The 14,110-nt window shown below is 59.5% G+C and overlaps 5 protein-coding genes across 5 annotated transcripts; 1 reads left to right on the forward strand and 4 right to left on the reverse strand.

Annotated features, from left to right (window-relative positions):
• Positions 1-1,102: 1,102 nt before the first annotated feature.
• On the reverse strand, positions 1,103-1,632 carry SLS55_008874 (uncharacterized protein; the record flags this gene model as incomplete). The annotated part of the gene is made up of 2 exons (XM_066780279.1): positions 1,103-1,542; positions 1,608-1,632. 2 exons carry the CDS (start codon positions 1,630-1,632, stop codon positions 1,103-1,105), a joined length of 465 nt encoding a protein of 154 aa, XP_066629508.1.
• Positions 1,633-2,990: 1,358 nt separating this feature from the next.
• On the forward strand, positions 2,991-3,557 carry SLS55_008875 (uncharacterized protein; the record flags this gene model as incomplete). The annotated part of the gene is made up of 2 exons (XM_066780280.1): positions 2,991-3,095; positions 3,342-3,557. The coding sequence occupies 2 exons, from the start codon at positions 2,991-2,993 to the stop codon at positions 3,555-3,557; spliced, it is 321 nt and encodes a 106-aa protein (XP_066629509.1).
• Positions 3,558-4,272: 715 nt separating this feature from the next.
• Positions 4,273-4,747, reverse strand: RAM1_1 (CAAX farnesyltransferase (FTase) subunit beta; the record flags this gene model as incomplete). The annotated part of the gene is made up of 3 exons (XM_066780281.1): positions 4,273-4,570; positions 4,627-4,633; positions 4,744-4,747. The coding sequence occupies 3 exons, from the start codon at positions 4,745-4,747 to the stop codon at positions 4,273-4,275; spliced, it is 309 nt and encodes a 102-aa protein (XP_066629510.1).
• A 60-nt stretch (positions 4,748-4,807) lies between these two features.
• Positions 4,808-6,511, reverse strand: RAM1_2 (CAAX farnesyltransferase (FTase) subunit beta; the record flags this gene model as incomplete). The annotated part of the gene is made up of 4 exons (XM_066780282.1): positions 4,808-5,199; positions 5,301-5,428; positions 5,504-5,578; positions 5,997-6,511. 4 exons carry the CDS (start codon positions 6,509-6,511, stop codon positions 4,808-4,810), a joined length of 1,110 nt encoding a protein of 369 aa, XP_066629511.1.
• A 4,245-nt stretch (positions 6,512-10,756) lies between these two features.
• On the reverse strand, positions 10,757-11,100 carry SLS55_008878 (uncharacterized protein; the record flags this gene model as incomplete). Its single annotated transcript, XM_066780283.1, has 2 exons — positions 10,757-11,033; positions 11,093-11,100. 2 exons carry the CDS (start codon positions 11,098-11,100, stop codon positions 10,757-10,759), a joined length of 285 nt encoding a protein of 94 aa, XP_066629512.1.
• Between the last annotated feature and the right edge of the window lie 3,010 nt (positions 11,101-14,110).

A 14,110-nucleotide genomic window follows, 5' to 3' on the forward strand; every position in this document is an offset into this window, starting at 1 on the left:
CCGGAAAATAGGAGGAAAGCCAACCCGAGTCGCCAGCACCACAGTAGTAGATAGAGCATGACCACTTGGAAAGAAAAAATTGTAGGCGAACGCAATCGCCCGGTTTGAAACCAGGGGCTGTGCGGGACCATGGTAACATGGCAGGATTCGAAAATGCAAAATGGAACCAAAAATAGACGACAGAGACAACGGCGCGCGGCAAGGCGGTCAAGCAAGAAAGCATATGTTGTGGAAATCAATCCTCAATCTATTAGGTCTCTCCAAGAGCTTGGAAGAGAGGAGGCACATAGACACTTGATCTTCAGCAATCTTCTCAGCCCGATGGCTCTTCGAGTGGAAAAGCGCAGAGGCAGGACTAGTTAGCAGGCTCAAACCCCTCCCAACCATCAAGGATCCCCCCCCCCCCCCCCCCCCCCCCCCCCCCCCACAAAAAAAAGGGGGGGAAACTTCCAAGCACTTAGGACACGTGAGGAAAGGGTCGAAAATGAAAAACAAGGGCTTCAAGACTTGGTCCCTCAAACGACAAGGCTCTCATGAACATCATGTCGTGAGATTTTGTCAAGAAGCGAAAAACAAGAACTGAGAGGGAAAGAAGACAAAATAGCCGCCAATGTTCCCTTTTCCCTTTTCAATCAATGATGCTTTGATGCGGACTGCTCGTCGCTTGCGGTATTGAGGAAGCGGGGAAGGAGCAGAAAAAGGAACAACAATTTACAAACCGCCCAAGGCTCGTCGGTGGTATTGGTATCATAGAGTGCTTGCCAGTCCCTAGGCGGCACTGCTTTTCCCGAAGAGACAAAGGGAAGATCAAAATCAGCAAAGCCTCGTTGCGCCACCCAGTAGGCCCCAAGTACGAGATGAGGCGGAGAGAATGAGAATCGTGAATGCAGTCGTGAGAAGGTCATGAAAAGGCCAATTGGTCGTGAAGAAAACAAGTCTTGGAAGGCCGTCGGTCGGGTCGTGAATAAAGTCGTTAGGGCGGAAGACGCCCAGCGGGGTTTCTTTTCGGGGAATTGCACAGCTGCGGAGAGCTCCTCGCGGACCTTCTCCTTTCTTTCTTTTTCCTTTTACTTTTTTGAGCAAGCAGAGGGAGGATCGGCCTCTAGCGCCAGCACGTCGAACACTTCTCATATGTCCCGCGGCCGCAATAACAGCTGCCGGACGCGCTCTTGCTGCTCCGCCTGCTCTCGGTCTCGAGGCCGTAATCGCTACTCCGGGGCGAGCTCCCGCCGCTCCCGCTGTCGTAGTCATTGGACGAGGACGAGTAGGTGCTGCGGCGGCCAGTGCCAATGGCAACGGGCAAGCCCTGGATCACGCCGCCCTGGCCCTGGCGCTGGCCCGGATACATGCCGTCGTTGACGGAGAAGTTGCGGCAGATCATGTAGGCGCGCGTGGCGGCGGCATTGCGGGCGAGCTCATCCGACTCGTACTCGGCGTCGGTCGTGTACTCGCGGTTGTTGACGCGGACGGTGCAGGTATAGCCATGGCGGGTGCGATAGCACTCATACAGCGGGTCGGGCCAGTGACGGCGTTGGCAGAGGCCTGGCTGGCGTCAGCCAATGCCGGGGGCAATGGGACGGCGAGAAAAGAAAGCACGCGAGGCTTACCGGTCAGGTACATTATGTAGAACATGGTGGCAGGAGGCCAATGATGCAGCAGCAATGTCCCGACTCGTCAATGGCAGCGCAGTGTGGCTTGTCGTGGTACAGCAGCGATTGTCAACGGGCTCGTGATGGAGGCGGGCTCGCAAGGCGGCAAGGGCGAGAGGCAATGGGGGGACGGGACTAGACAAGAGGAGCCTCTTCCAACGAGAGGCGGGACACAGAGAGCTTTATTGCAGGAGGCGGGATGCAGCGGGCATGCGAGGATATGCATCTCCGTCGATGCTCGGGCATTGGCCTGCAGGGCTCGCTGAGGCTCTGTGGGCAGTTGCGACCCATATTTGATGTGTTGGCGCGCGTTTTCGCCAGTAGAGCGGGCAGTGGTAGGCTGTTTTGATAGAGGGCCTCGGGCTGGGGTGTCGCCACCGGGCTGCATGCGTAGCGTGATTCGCGAGGTACGTGAGGACTGCGATCGTCGAGCTCACTAATGCAGTGCCCAAGAGCTGGCCGCTGCACTGAAGAAGCGAGCGCGCCGTTGATGGCAAGCAGGTGTTTGTGGCTTGTCGAGTCGCACCGGGATGATGGGTTGACACGGTTGGTGGTACCGCTGGGAGAGCCTTGTCGCCGGCCGGCCGTGCTTCATGCACAGTGAGTTGGCAGGCGCTTGAGGGCGACGAGGTGGAACTATATGCGCCCGCGTCCGCAACGGGCGAAGGGTCAGCGGCCCGGCATGAGTCGAGCCGTTGCAATCGGCACCATGTGCGCCAGAGCAGCTGGAGGCCGAGCGAGCGCGAGCATGTGCGACCCGGCCGCGTTGCTGTGCGAGGCACGCTCGCGAGCTGCATCGCGCGCGCAGCTGCCGTGCGCCCCTTGAGATGAGGGTGCATGGGCAGCGCTGCTCTGGATCGCCGGGTAATCACTGATCGCGCGCAGCGAACGCGGGGTCCCACGGCCCTCGAGCTGCACTCCGGACCACCGCCAATCGCAGATTGCCGGCCCGGTGCCTGGATGTCGTGCCGCTTGGCTGCGCGAAGGGCGGTGAGGGGCCGTATGTAGCTTATGAGCCGGCCGCCGTCGCAGCGCTGACCAGACCCCGACAACCGCGGCGGGGTTCCGCGCTGTGAGACGCGTGCAGCGCCCCGCCATCCGACGCCCTTGGATGTCCGCAATTGAAAGGCCCGCCCAAGCCCGCCCAGCAGCGTCCAGCCCGTCACTCCTGCTGTGTCCCGTCCAGCTTCAGAAGCCGTTGTGTCACCAGCTCCGCAGCACGCTCCGCAGCAAGCTCCGCTCCCGCCTCCCGCCCTCCGCCAGCTCCAGCTCCAGCTCCAGCTCCAGCTCCAGCTCCAGCTCCAGCTCCAGCTCCAGCTCCAGCTCCAGCGTTGCACCACCATGGCGACGCCCATCAACCGCATCACCCTGTTCAAGGTCCCGAACGCCGACGACATTCCCGCCATCCTGGAGAAATACACCACCCTCTCCGCCGACGCAAAGAAGGTATGACCCAGCCCGGCCCCTCGGGCAATGTCTCTCCCAGCACGCCGGGAAGACGAGCCGTGCATCTACAAGGACAATCGCTGCAGCTCCACAGTCATCACCACGTCACTTGCACCCATTCCCTCCCTCACAATCGACCACCCCCTTCAATCTCCACCCGGTCCTCTGTTGTCTCTGTGTGAAAACCGTTTGGCGGCTCGCGGGCTCACCAGCGTTTCGCCGTGTGCTCTTCGGGCGGGCGTGCAGGACTCCAAACCCTACATCATCTCGGCCAAGGCCAATGCCGTCATCCCAGACCCGGCCGGCCGCAACCAGGACTTCACCATCGCCGCCAACACCGTCTTTGCCTCGCTCGATGACATGAAGTTCTATGACGAGGACTGCGAGGCCCACAAGGCCATCAAGGCCTTTCTGAAGCCCAGAATCCAGGGCGTCATGACCGTGTACCACGAGGCCAACTGAGGGGGGGATGTGGGCAGGACGGAAGGGATGCCGGTAGTTAGCCAGGATGCCGGGGTAGCGGAAGAGTATGGTGGGAAATGATTAGGTCCCGAACGACTGCGCGCGAGAACCGGGTACGCGGCTCTCGTTTGTGAGACGAGCGCGGCCGTGAGTTGTCAAACAGAGGGACCCAGGAGAAAAAAGAAAGAAGACCAAAGAGGAGGGAACCAGCGAGAAAGCAAGTGTTTCGTTCGGACACGCCGGGCGAATCCACGTAGTGTGAAGTTGCGGCTCGCCGCAGAAACACAATGACATGTCGATCTGCGGCACTTCGCTCCCTTCTGTTTCTTTTTCCGCGCAAGCTCAGATGATCGACCTCTACATTCGCTCGCCTATCTACCACATCGTGCATATTCCCGCGCGTGCATGCTTTTCCCGCCCACCAGTCGCACAGCACACGAACCAGCATCTCAAACTACCTTTGCCCCTCACTTCTACCATGACTCCAGCTCTGTCCCCACACTAAGAGAGCTTGACCTTACATCGAAAACCTGGCCAACCGCTTTCTTCCCCATCAACCACCGACCAAACTTCTTGACAAGCCACAGCCTACTCGAAACCGCACAAGGATCCTTGGCATCGACTTTCTCCTCCTTCCCCTTTCCCCGCCGCTTTCCGCTCACGCGCTACTAACCTCACACTTCCAGACTAGGGGAGGGTTGGACGGTTGGACCCATCAGAATCCGACCTTCTCCTCAAAGTACCGTCTTGCAGCCTCGGCCACGCCCCACGGGAGGACGTAAACCGGGTTGACCTTGCCGACGCGGTCCTCCTCGTCCCAGACGCGGTGGTTGTGCTCGCCGTCTGACGGCGCGTCCGCGGCTGCCCAGTAGAAGCCGGCGTTGAGCGTCGGGGAGAAACTGCTTCCGTCGTCGTTGCCGGTGGCAGTCCCGGAAGGCGGAACGTAAGTGTAGTGGTACTGGCCGGCGCTGAGGCCGGAAAGGTTGTAGCAGCTGTGATAACCGTCCACCGGCCTGGTTGAGGGGAGACCAAATCAGCTCATTCATAGGGAAGCTTTTCTTTCGGGAACGGGTGATCTGCGCAATGGGATCATAGGCCTCTGGTAGCCGAGAGCATAACAGTACGACGACGGGCTCCAGGAACGAGTATAGTGATACCCGGATCGTCGCGTCCGCTAAAAGCTTACCCATAGCGATCGCATAGTGCAGTGAGAGGAAACAAAGGGACAGAATGGGCGGGGAAAAAAGTACTTACTTGCCAGGCTTGTCTCTCAGGCCGCCGTGCTTGCCCTGACACGCGCAAAGGATGTACCGCACCATACTCTCTCTGCTCCACAAGCCGCTCGCGACGCTCCTGTCCGCCGTTCCCGGGACCTGCAGTGCGGCCTCCACCAATGCCCAGCAGCCGCCAACCCAGTGGTTGTAGCAGCCGTCGACCAGCTTGTTGGCGCGCCCGGCGAAACCACCTTCGGGCGCCTGCTGCCGCGACGACAGCCAATGGATCAGTGCCGGCAGGTCGAGGTGCCGATTCAGCACGTCAAATGGCGCGCCCAGGATGCAGAGGCAAGCCAGGGCGCAGAAGGCGTAGGCGCCATGAGCCTCGTTAGTGGGGGCACCGCCGATGCCACCCTCAAAGGTCTGGCCTGTGGGGGATTGTCAGGGTTGTTTCCTTGTAGGTACAAGACGATCTTCAAGGAAGGATGATGAAACAAGAAGTGATGGCATCAGAGTCAGGAGAACTTACAGCTCGATATCCACTCCGGCAACCGGTCAGTGAAGAGCGTGAGGCCGGCCGTGCGGGCAGGCGCGTCCTGGGGCAGCTCGACTGGGAGGTTGAGCAGGGATATGATGACCATAGCGCAGTATGCGCCGCTTTGAGGACCGGACAAGTCAGCATATACGCTCTATTAAGTGACGGGGTTGTGCGGCTTCGGTTCGGTTGCTCACCGCACATCTTCCTCGCCCCCATCGGTGACGGTGAAACCGCCATCAATTTGCTTCATACGGCCAAGGAAGTGCCACCTGTGGGAAGGGTTAGTTCAGTCAGGTTGTCCGTGAGGAGCAAAGGGACACGGACATTGCTTTGCGGTCTATCAGCTCGTACGCCTCTTCTCCGCCCACGGCGACGAGAGCAAGGACGCTAGCATATGATCCAATGACATGGGGCGATTGACCGTGTCCTCCGCCAAAGCCACCAGTTGAGCTCTGCAGAGGCCGGTACATCTGGACAGCACTGTCAAACCAAGTTAGAACTCTGAGTGGATGTCGATTGCCACAGATGCGGCAAATATTGCTGCCATCACGCCAAAAGAAGAGACAAGGCCTCTAAGTCCCGAGTATCTTGTGGGGAAGCTGGAGAGGAATACTGCCCAGCACCAACAGAGGGGCGTTGTCCCGAGCTTCGGAAGCCGGAATACAGGCCGAACAGAGGCAAACTCACCCTTCACGGAACTCGGAAGTATCTCCTCCCAGAATAGCAACTGCGAAGAGGCTCCAATAAGGTATCCACGGGCGGCTGGCGTCCATGGCAACGAATTGAGCTGGATAGTCGGCCAATCCATCTTCAGCGTACTCAAGATGCTTTTGACGGAGCAAGTGCGGGATGCCGTGCGAATTAAGCTTGAGGCTGTCGGGGTTCTCAGCATGGAAAGGCAAGATCCTCTCGACCGTGTCCCGCTGGTCTTCGGAAGATTGCGTCTTCAGGGAGTCAAACAGCGGCGGCAGAGTCGAATACAGAGCGGGCGGCTTTGGCGCGATGGAGAGCTCGGCAAGGTCAGGCACAACTTCGCCCTTGGGACAGTCGTCGTCCATGTCTTCAAACTCGTCGTCGGTAATCTCCTGCAGGCGCGAAGTCGAGTCCAACAGCAGCTCGTCCAGACGGTCAGACGGCGACGGCTGGGCGGGGTCAGAAAATTGCGGGTGCTGGGACGCGGACTCCTGCTGCGGCTGCGACATGGCGGCAGGTCTAAAGATCACCCTGCGCTTCCGCATGGATTGCAAGACAAAGAGGATCTCGTTGTGAAAGCAAGCATACAACGAGGGTCGGTGTTGGCGTTGGTCACGGGCTCATTGTCAGCGCCCCGCGAATCGCTTTCGGCAAACAAGTAACAGGCAAGCCGGATGCAGGGACGAGCCTCAGACGGCAGCGCGTTCGAGATGGAGCGGCGGGGTGGGCTTGGATGTGTACAGCGGACATTTTCACGAGGTCGTGGAGCAATGATCTCACCGCGGGGCATCGGCCGAGTTGCGCCGCTCACGCTCTGCCGGTCGTGCTTCCTTCCATCTCTCCTCTGCCAACGGTCTGACCAGAGCAGTCGACCCCCGAAACACCTGCCTGGCCTCCTCCAGCACTCGCCCATACGCTCGAGCGTCGCTCCAAGCTGCGACCCGCTGCCGCTGTCCCTGCGCAATCGCGCACTCTTCCCATGGCCGGGGCCTCCACCGAACGCTTTCGCTCATTGCGCATCCGCCGTCGTCGCATAGCCGCCTGGATCCATACCAGTGGTTTTGAAGCGAGGGCATGATATTCAATGGCAGGGGATGGCGCTCGCTGCAGCAGTCGACACCGCTCGGCTACGTCGACGGAAGCCACCGCGGGCGGCATGAATCTTGGCTCGCCTCCACGATCATGCGTGCCAGATGTCGATAACGCCATGCACGTTGCCGACATGATCCTGATGCGCCTGCGCCTCCGGGCTGATCTTGCGCGTAATGGGTGGGCGGTTTCAGCTCACCCGAAAGATTGCGGCTGAGAGCCTTCCTTCGAACTTCTACACCCTCATATTCACCATGCTATTATGTCTGACAAGGCACGTTGACTCAACCCCGGGTTGTTGCCAGCACGCTCACGCTCGGAAATTATGGGGGGCCGTCTCTCGCGTACCACGGCATCGCCGGAAGCAAAGAGAATGCGCATTGCAGGATTGCAGTATACAGCTGCGTCGCTTCAGCTACAGGGATGTTGCGCTCGTTGCAGACGGTGTGCATCGACCGAACGTTGCAGGGTACGGCGTGACCTGAGCTCAGGAACAAGCTGCATCCTTCGCATACGAGAATCCAAAGCCGGCGCGTAGCTTCTTTCACGTCTGACAAAGACCACAGCCGCACCATAGCCGCGTGGGCGAGTTTCCTGGAGACATGTATCCCAACTATCGTCAGAATGAGCCTTATCCACGCCGGCGAGGCCAGCCAGAGTGAGACCTTTCGATGCGTTTCGCTGCCGCCGTGGCAAATCACCGTGGCCATTTGGACTCAATCCGACGACGCGGGAGATAAAGAATTCAACCCTGCCAAAACTGTCCTGTCAAAGTATGTATGCTCCGTACTTACGTGGGCAGTTGTCTGAACCGTCTCCTATAAAAAGGTCTGCATCAACACGAGGGTCTTTGCTTTAGCTGCTCATGAGACATGAAAGGACAGGATATCCCGCAATCGACTGTAGGGACATATCTCACGGCGTGTCTCTTCGCTATGTATTTCGCAAGCTTGGCAGAGTTTTGCCTAAATGAGCATTATCAAACACGATTGAAAGGCTTTTGCTCAGGTCGGATGCGCAAGCCATTCGTCCGAATCCCATTGAAGATAGGCCTTGTTGCAGCACAAGTCTTTGAAGCGAAAGGAGCAAGCACGTCAATCAGTACCTCTCCTTCGTTGGACACATACGTGATCAGCTGACAGACAGACGTACACTTTGCCACTTAAGCCTGGTTGGCTGCGATGTGAGTATTGTGCAATCACCAGGCGATCCGCGTTTAACTTGATGCGGCCGATCTCGGATAAGGAAGAACTGTCCTTCCTTTACTCCACCTTTGTGATTACCCCACGTTATACGTCTAAGTTCTGCCTTCGAATCACTGCTCTCACATCTTCTTTGCCAAACCGCGGAGCTCACAATAGGGTTCGCTCTTCACTATTTCACCCAGGCTACCTCAGCGTTTAATCTAAACTGTGGCACAATGGCCAGCTTCCGGAACACAGAGGCCCGTCGAAGCCAGCCCACGTGGACTGCAGCGGCGGAAGAGTCCATAATGACAGCAGAGCGGCCGGATAACCATCCAGCACCCTTCGAAATGGAGCAAGAGATGCCATCACAGATCGATGGTGGCAAGACTGCGTGGATCGTCCTGGCCGCCTGTTCGCTCATACAGGTTCCAGTCTGGGGTACAGCTCCCTGAGGGCTAGCAGGCCCCCGTTGAATCAGATCCGTTCTAACCGCGGATCCAGGCTTTTCCATAGCTTTTGGTATCTTCCAAGAATACTACTCTAGTGCTCCGGACCTCCTTGGCGACAAGTCAAGTGTTGCTAATATTGGCACGGCCTCAACTGTACGCTTACCCTGCGAGACGTGGCGGCTTTGTGTCTTTTCTTTTTTTTTTTTTTTTTGGCAGAGAAGCAAGACGAAATCCACTCCAATGAGCAGTCGAGACATCTCTCCAGCAATGCTGGATCTTTCCTACATCATTCCATTCTACAGACTGGCAGTTTCAAGTCACATAAGAACAACAATTTCTCTTTTCTCCATTTGACAGGAAAAGCCGCGACTAACGTATCACCCACCTCCAAAAACAAAAGGGCATCCTCTACCTCTCCTCGCCACTGACATTCACACTGCTCACGCTATACCCATCGCTACGCCGCTGGTTCGGGCCGGCCGGGCTGGTCGTGCTCGGCGGCAGCTTCCTGGCGTCGGCGTTCGCGCGGCGAGTCTGGCAGCTGGTCGCGCTGCAAGGCATCGTCGCCGGCGTTGGCGCGGGCTTGCTCTTTGCGCAATCGACGCTGTGCCTGGACGAGCGATTCTCGCGGCGCAAGGGGCTGGCCTACGGCATCATGTGGGCGGGCAAGAGCGCGACGGGCGTCGGCCTGCCCTTTGCCATCTCGGCCGGGCTGGAGCGGTTTGGCTACCGCACGACGATGTTGGCTTGGACGGCTGCTGTGGTAAGTGTGGAATTTTTTCATTTTGTTGCCATTGGCGTGAAGTTTTCTTGTTTTTCCCCCCTCCCCTTCCTTCTCTCTTCCCTCAGCCTATTGTTTTGGTCATGTGTCTTTTCGCTAGGAACCACTTAGTACGCAGTCCGTCTCTATTTGCTTCCACACCCAAGTCACCAGATTGTGGTGGAGCGGTGAACGGATGTGATCAGGCATCAGACTAGGATGTGGCACTTCGGGTCATCTTTGTCTGCAATCTTTGCTGCAGGATTGCTCAGATGCTTGCTCGCCGCGCCTGAAATACATCTCACTAACTGCACACGGCAAACGTCGGCAGATTGCCATCACGGCGCCATTGCTATTCGTCCTGCGCCCACCCTCGTCTTCATCGACGGCGGCGGCATCTCCCTCGCCATCGACGCCAAGGACCAACAACCCAACAGCAGCAACGAGAACCACCAGCGCCAGCAACAGCACCGCCACCACCACCTCAGGCGACCAGCATCGCCGCCGCCGCCGCAGCAGCAGCAGCAGCAACAGCAGCAGCAGCGGGAGACGACGCCGCCTCGACGCGCTGCCGCTGCTCCGCTCGCGCAGCTTTTGGGTACTGCAGACGGGCAACGTGCTGCAGTCGCTGGGCTATTTCCTGCCCGCGGCGTACCTGCCCAGCTACGCGACGCAGGAGCTGGCGCTGCCGGCGCGGACAGGCGCGCTGCTGCTTGCGCTGCTCAACGCCACGTCCGTCCCCGGCGGCATCCTCATCGGCGCCCTGTGCGACCGCGTGCATGGCGACAACGCAAATGGGATGCGCCGCGTGCTGCTCGTATCGGCCCTGCCCTCGGCGGGAGCGGTGCTCCTGTTTTGGGGCTTGGCGGGGCCCCGTGGTGGTGGCAGTGGTGGTTACAGCACAGGTACGCACATGCATATTGTTTTCTCCCTCTCCAAGTTTCCCTTTCCCTCTTTTCTTTTCCTTACCTGGTGATGAGTCAAAGCATCATTAGCGCGGTGGCTTGCTGCCAACAATAGTAGCCGACCAGCGAGCGGGAAGTGCGTGATGCTACTGCTAGTTCATCCAGTAGTTCGGTGGGGCCAATACTGTCCAATTCATCAGCTAACCACAGAGGTATTTTTTTCTGATCTGATCTGTCTATAGGCAGAATCATGACTAGTGCTGTCAGCGCCAGCGCCAGCATCAGCGAAGCCGGAGCCAACAACACACTACTAGCTGCTGCTGCTACTGCTACTACCGGCGGCAGATCGTCGCCGTCATCATCGTCAGTCGCCCTCCTGGTCGTCTTCGCCCTCGCCTACGGCTTCTTCGCGGGTGGCTTCAGCAGCACGTGGGGCGGCGTGCTGCGCGAGCTCGAGCGTGAGAACCCAACGCTGGACACGGGCTTCGCCTTTGGCCTGCTGGCGGGCGGGCGCGGCGTCGGCAACGTGGTCAGCGGTCCGATCAGCGTCGCGCTCATCGCCTCGACTCGCGCACGAAACGCTGCCGCCGCCGCCGCCGCTGTCAGTGGTGGTAATCATGGGCAGATGATAGACGGCAGTGCTGGTGGCGAGAGTGGAGGTGGCCTCGCAGCCGCCGCCGGTGCGTACGGCAGCGCGTACGGGCCCATGATCCTGTACACGGGCATCTCGGCTCTGCTCGGAGCTTGGGGCTGGCTGTGCCAGCGCCCTCCTTCGTCTACGTTCGCTTTCCTGGATCCCGCGTCATGGCGGAGGTGGTGCCAGCGCGCGGCGTTGCTGTGCCGTTTGGCTATCCCCGCGCCGCACTGGCGACAGCGACGACAGCGACGACCGTGGAGCTGGAACTGCGTCAGTGGTGGTGCGGGTGGAGGCGGCAGCACTGATGATGAGGGTGGTGCTGGTGGTGCTCGCGGCGTCGTGCGTGCAGCGCCAGCTCGACAGTGATGCTCGCCATCCACCCACAACTTTTTTGGGCCCAGTCCCCGCTTGTGAGGCTGAGCGAAGCATGGGGCACGCCCTCGACAAGGCAGCAAGTCATCAGGGCGCAAAAGCCTGAGCGCCCGTTGGCCGTCGTCGTCGGCGTCGACGTCGTCTCTTCGTGCACGCACTCGCGCTCGCACCCCCCCTCCAGTGCTTTGACCCGCGCGTCCCCGAGCCCTGCCGCGGACTGGCGCGCGCGTCCGCACCGCACGCACCACCATGGCCACGCCCGTGACACCAGCAGGACTGTGTGGGGAGGCAGACAGTGGCGAGCAGGCGTTTGTACGTGCGTAGACGGAAACGGCACGCACCTTCATGCCATCTGCGCCTCTTCTGCCTGCTTGGTTCAGTCGCGTGGTGTGGGGACCGGGTAAGGGGAAGAAGGAGCGAAAAAAAAAAAGCCAGACGTCGTGGGTGGTGCACTGGTGGTGCTGTGCTCGTGACAGTGACCGGTTAGCGGCCGGACGGCCGGCAAGAATTTTCCTCTTTTTCTTTCCTTTACTCAACTCTCCTATGCGAAGTAGGCAGCCAGAGGCGCCACGCGAGACACGGGCGGACCTTCCTTGACGACGTCGTGTCGAGCCGTCGGATCGTGCGTTCTTAGTAGCGGCGGCGGCCAGGGCGGCATATCGGCTGGGGTCGGAGGGAACGGATGGAGGGAGGCCTTGCGGACGAGCAGGTTGGCGTCGGGCGCATCGCTGGCTGCCCATCGACAGGATCTCGCGCATGGCGAGACGTCTTCGGCCCCGCAGTCGAGATTGACGGTCGTTCCTGATGGGCTTAGGTTGGGAGCGGTTCGGCTGGGCGATTGGACGCGCTGCTGCTGTGGGGCGCTTCTGGTTGTCGTATGTAGCTAAGGTTAGAGCCGGCGGATTTGCCGTAGCCCAAACACGTAGGTTCCTGTTTATGCTTGCTTGCCCAGAAAAATAAATCCGACCCGCGTCAGAACCTCGGCATTGAGGCCGACGATGCAAGTCCCGGCCAGAGCCGGGGGCAATGATTCATCGCGCGCGGCATCGCCCAGCAACCGCGGTGGATGGCGTGGACGCGGGCGTGGGAGACTGCGTGCGGGCGAACAGCATGGCAGGCATCCGTGCTCCCTGCGCAGTCAATCATCCTCCCCTCTCCCACATCGCGAGACCCTGATTGCACGGGAAGAGGGTCGACAGGAGTCATGGCGGGGCGCCGTTTCTACAACGCATCTCGTGGGTGCGTCTCCAGCAGAGTGGCAAAGGTGAGCTGTGTGTCGAGGGCCTTGAGCAGCAAACGGCTCGAGGATGCTGCAGGTTAAAGGGCTCCAAGCGTGCCAGGCGTGACTGCTGCATGTTGACGATGATTGACCAGGCGACGCATCATCGAACAACAGCGCGCACGAGAAAAAAGCGGGCTGCTCCACGACCCCTCAGCGGGGCCACTGATGAAACGAATTTCTTCTAGAACAATTGACAGCTGGCCGGCGTCTCCACTAGGACCACCAATCACCCCGTCTCGGCCGCCGGCGAATCGCACCGCAACGAAGGCCGCCGTAATTTGCGCCAAGCGTCCTTATTTTGGCATCATCTGATAGTTGATACGTAGCCGCTAATTGCGCAATAATCCGCGGCCAACCTCCAGGCAATTGACATGTCGAGGACTGAACGGCCCGCGTCTGGCAGCAGCATTGGGCTCTGAGAGGCCCAGAAACACACGCAGCGCGTGTGGGGTTGGCAGTGAACTGGAGGGGATTCTTGTACATACATACATACATAATAGCGGGGTCCGGGTGATGTACGCTGATGGCGCCGGCGCAAACTGTCAATCTCGAGCGGCCGTTGCCTTGGGGGCTGGACGGCGAGATCAAGGGATGTATCATCTTGAGACATTGGATTCTTTGTACTCGTCTCTCGACGGCTCAACGCTCTTGAGCAGCGGTGAGGTACCTGAGGTACCAGCCCTCTCTGAGCTTGTGCCCTTATCGAGGAGCACTGGAATGCTGCCCAGATAAGGGAGCGATGAGCTTATTGGGGAATGCTGGGGTGCTGCCTGGAATCGTGCTGACAGCTCGGGCTACACAGCCGAAGCGCCCGATTCTATTGAATTCTGTTGCAAACAAACATCACTGCAGCCGCGTGGCTCTGGTCTCTGTGGCCCTGCGAGGCACCTCAAGCTTCCCGGCTTCATTTCACGCTCTCGTGCGAGCCATGAGCTGCGAGACTTGCAGTATGCTGTGCGCGGCGAGAGCAGCACTCTGCCGCGCACTCTCGCCAGAGGGCAGCTAATGCAAGGGGATGCCGTCGGAAGAACCAGCGAGGTGGAGGAGGGGCAGTCACGCGGCTCTCGTGGACATGAGAGGGACTGAGATGATGCGCATCATGTCTCCGCCTTTGGGGTGGGCGCGGTTGCACGAAACGGGGGCCGCAGTGGAGAGAGCGTTGAGGGAGGCGGCGCGCTGTACGGCGGCAGGGGCATGCTGGATGCAGAACGGCCGCGTCTGGCTCTTTTGCTCTGCAGCAGCGTGTGGATAGCTGCAGCGCGAGCGGCGCGATTCGCTGCGACTCAACGGCCATGGTGGATGGCGCACGCAAGCAAGGTGGTGGCACGCCCTCAGCCAACCACGCAGGGCGAGCCGCCGTGGCACATTGGGGGATACGAATGCACACAATCATCTACGCGCGCTGCCGTGTCCGGTGGCTGCGGGCC

The sequence above is a fragment of the Diplodia seriata genome (genome assembly GCF_021436955.1).
Source record: "Diplodia seriata strain FDS-637 chromosome Unknown scaffold_9, whole genome shotgun sequence".
Classification (NCBI taxonomy): Eukaryota; Fungi; Ascomycota; class Dothideomycetes; order Botryosphaeriales; family Botryosphaeriaceae; genus Diplodia; species Diplodia seriata.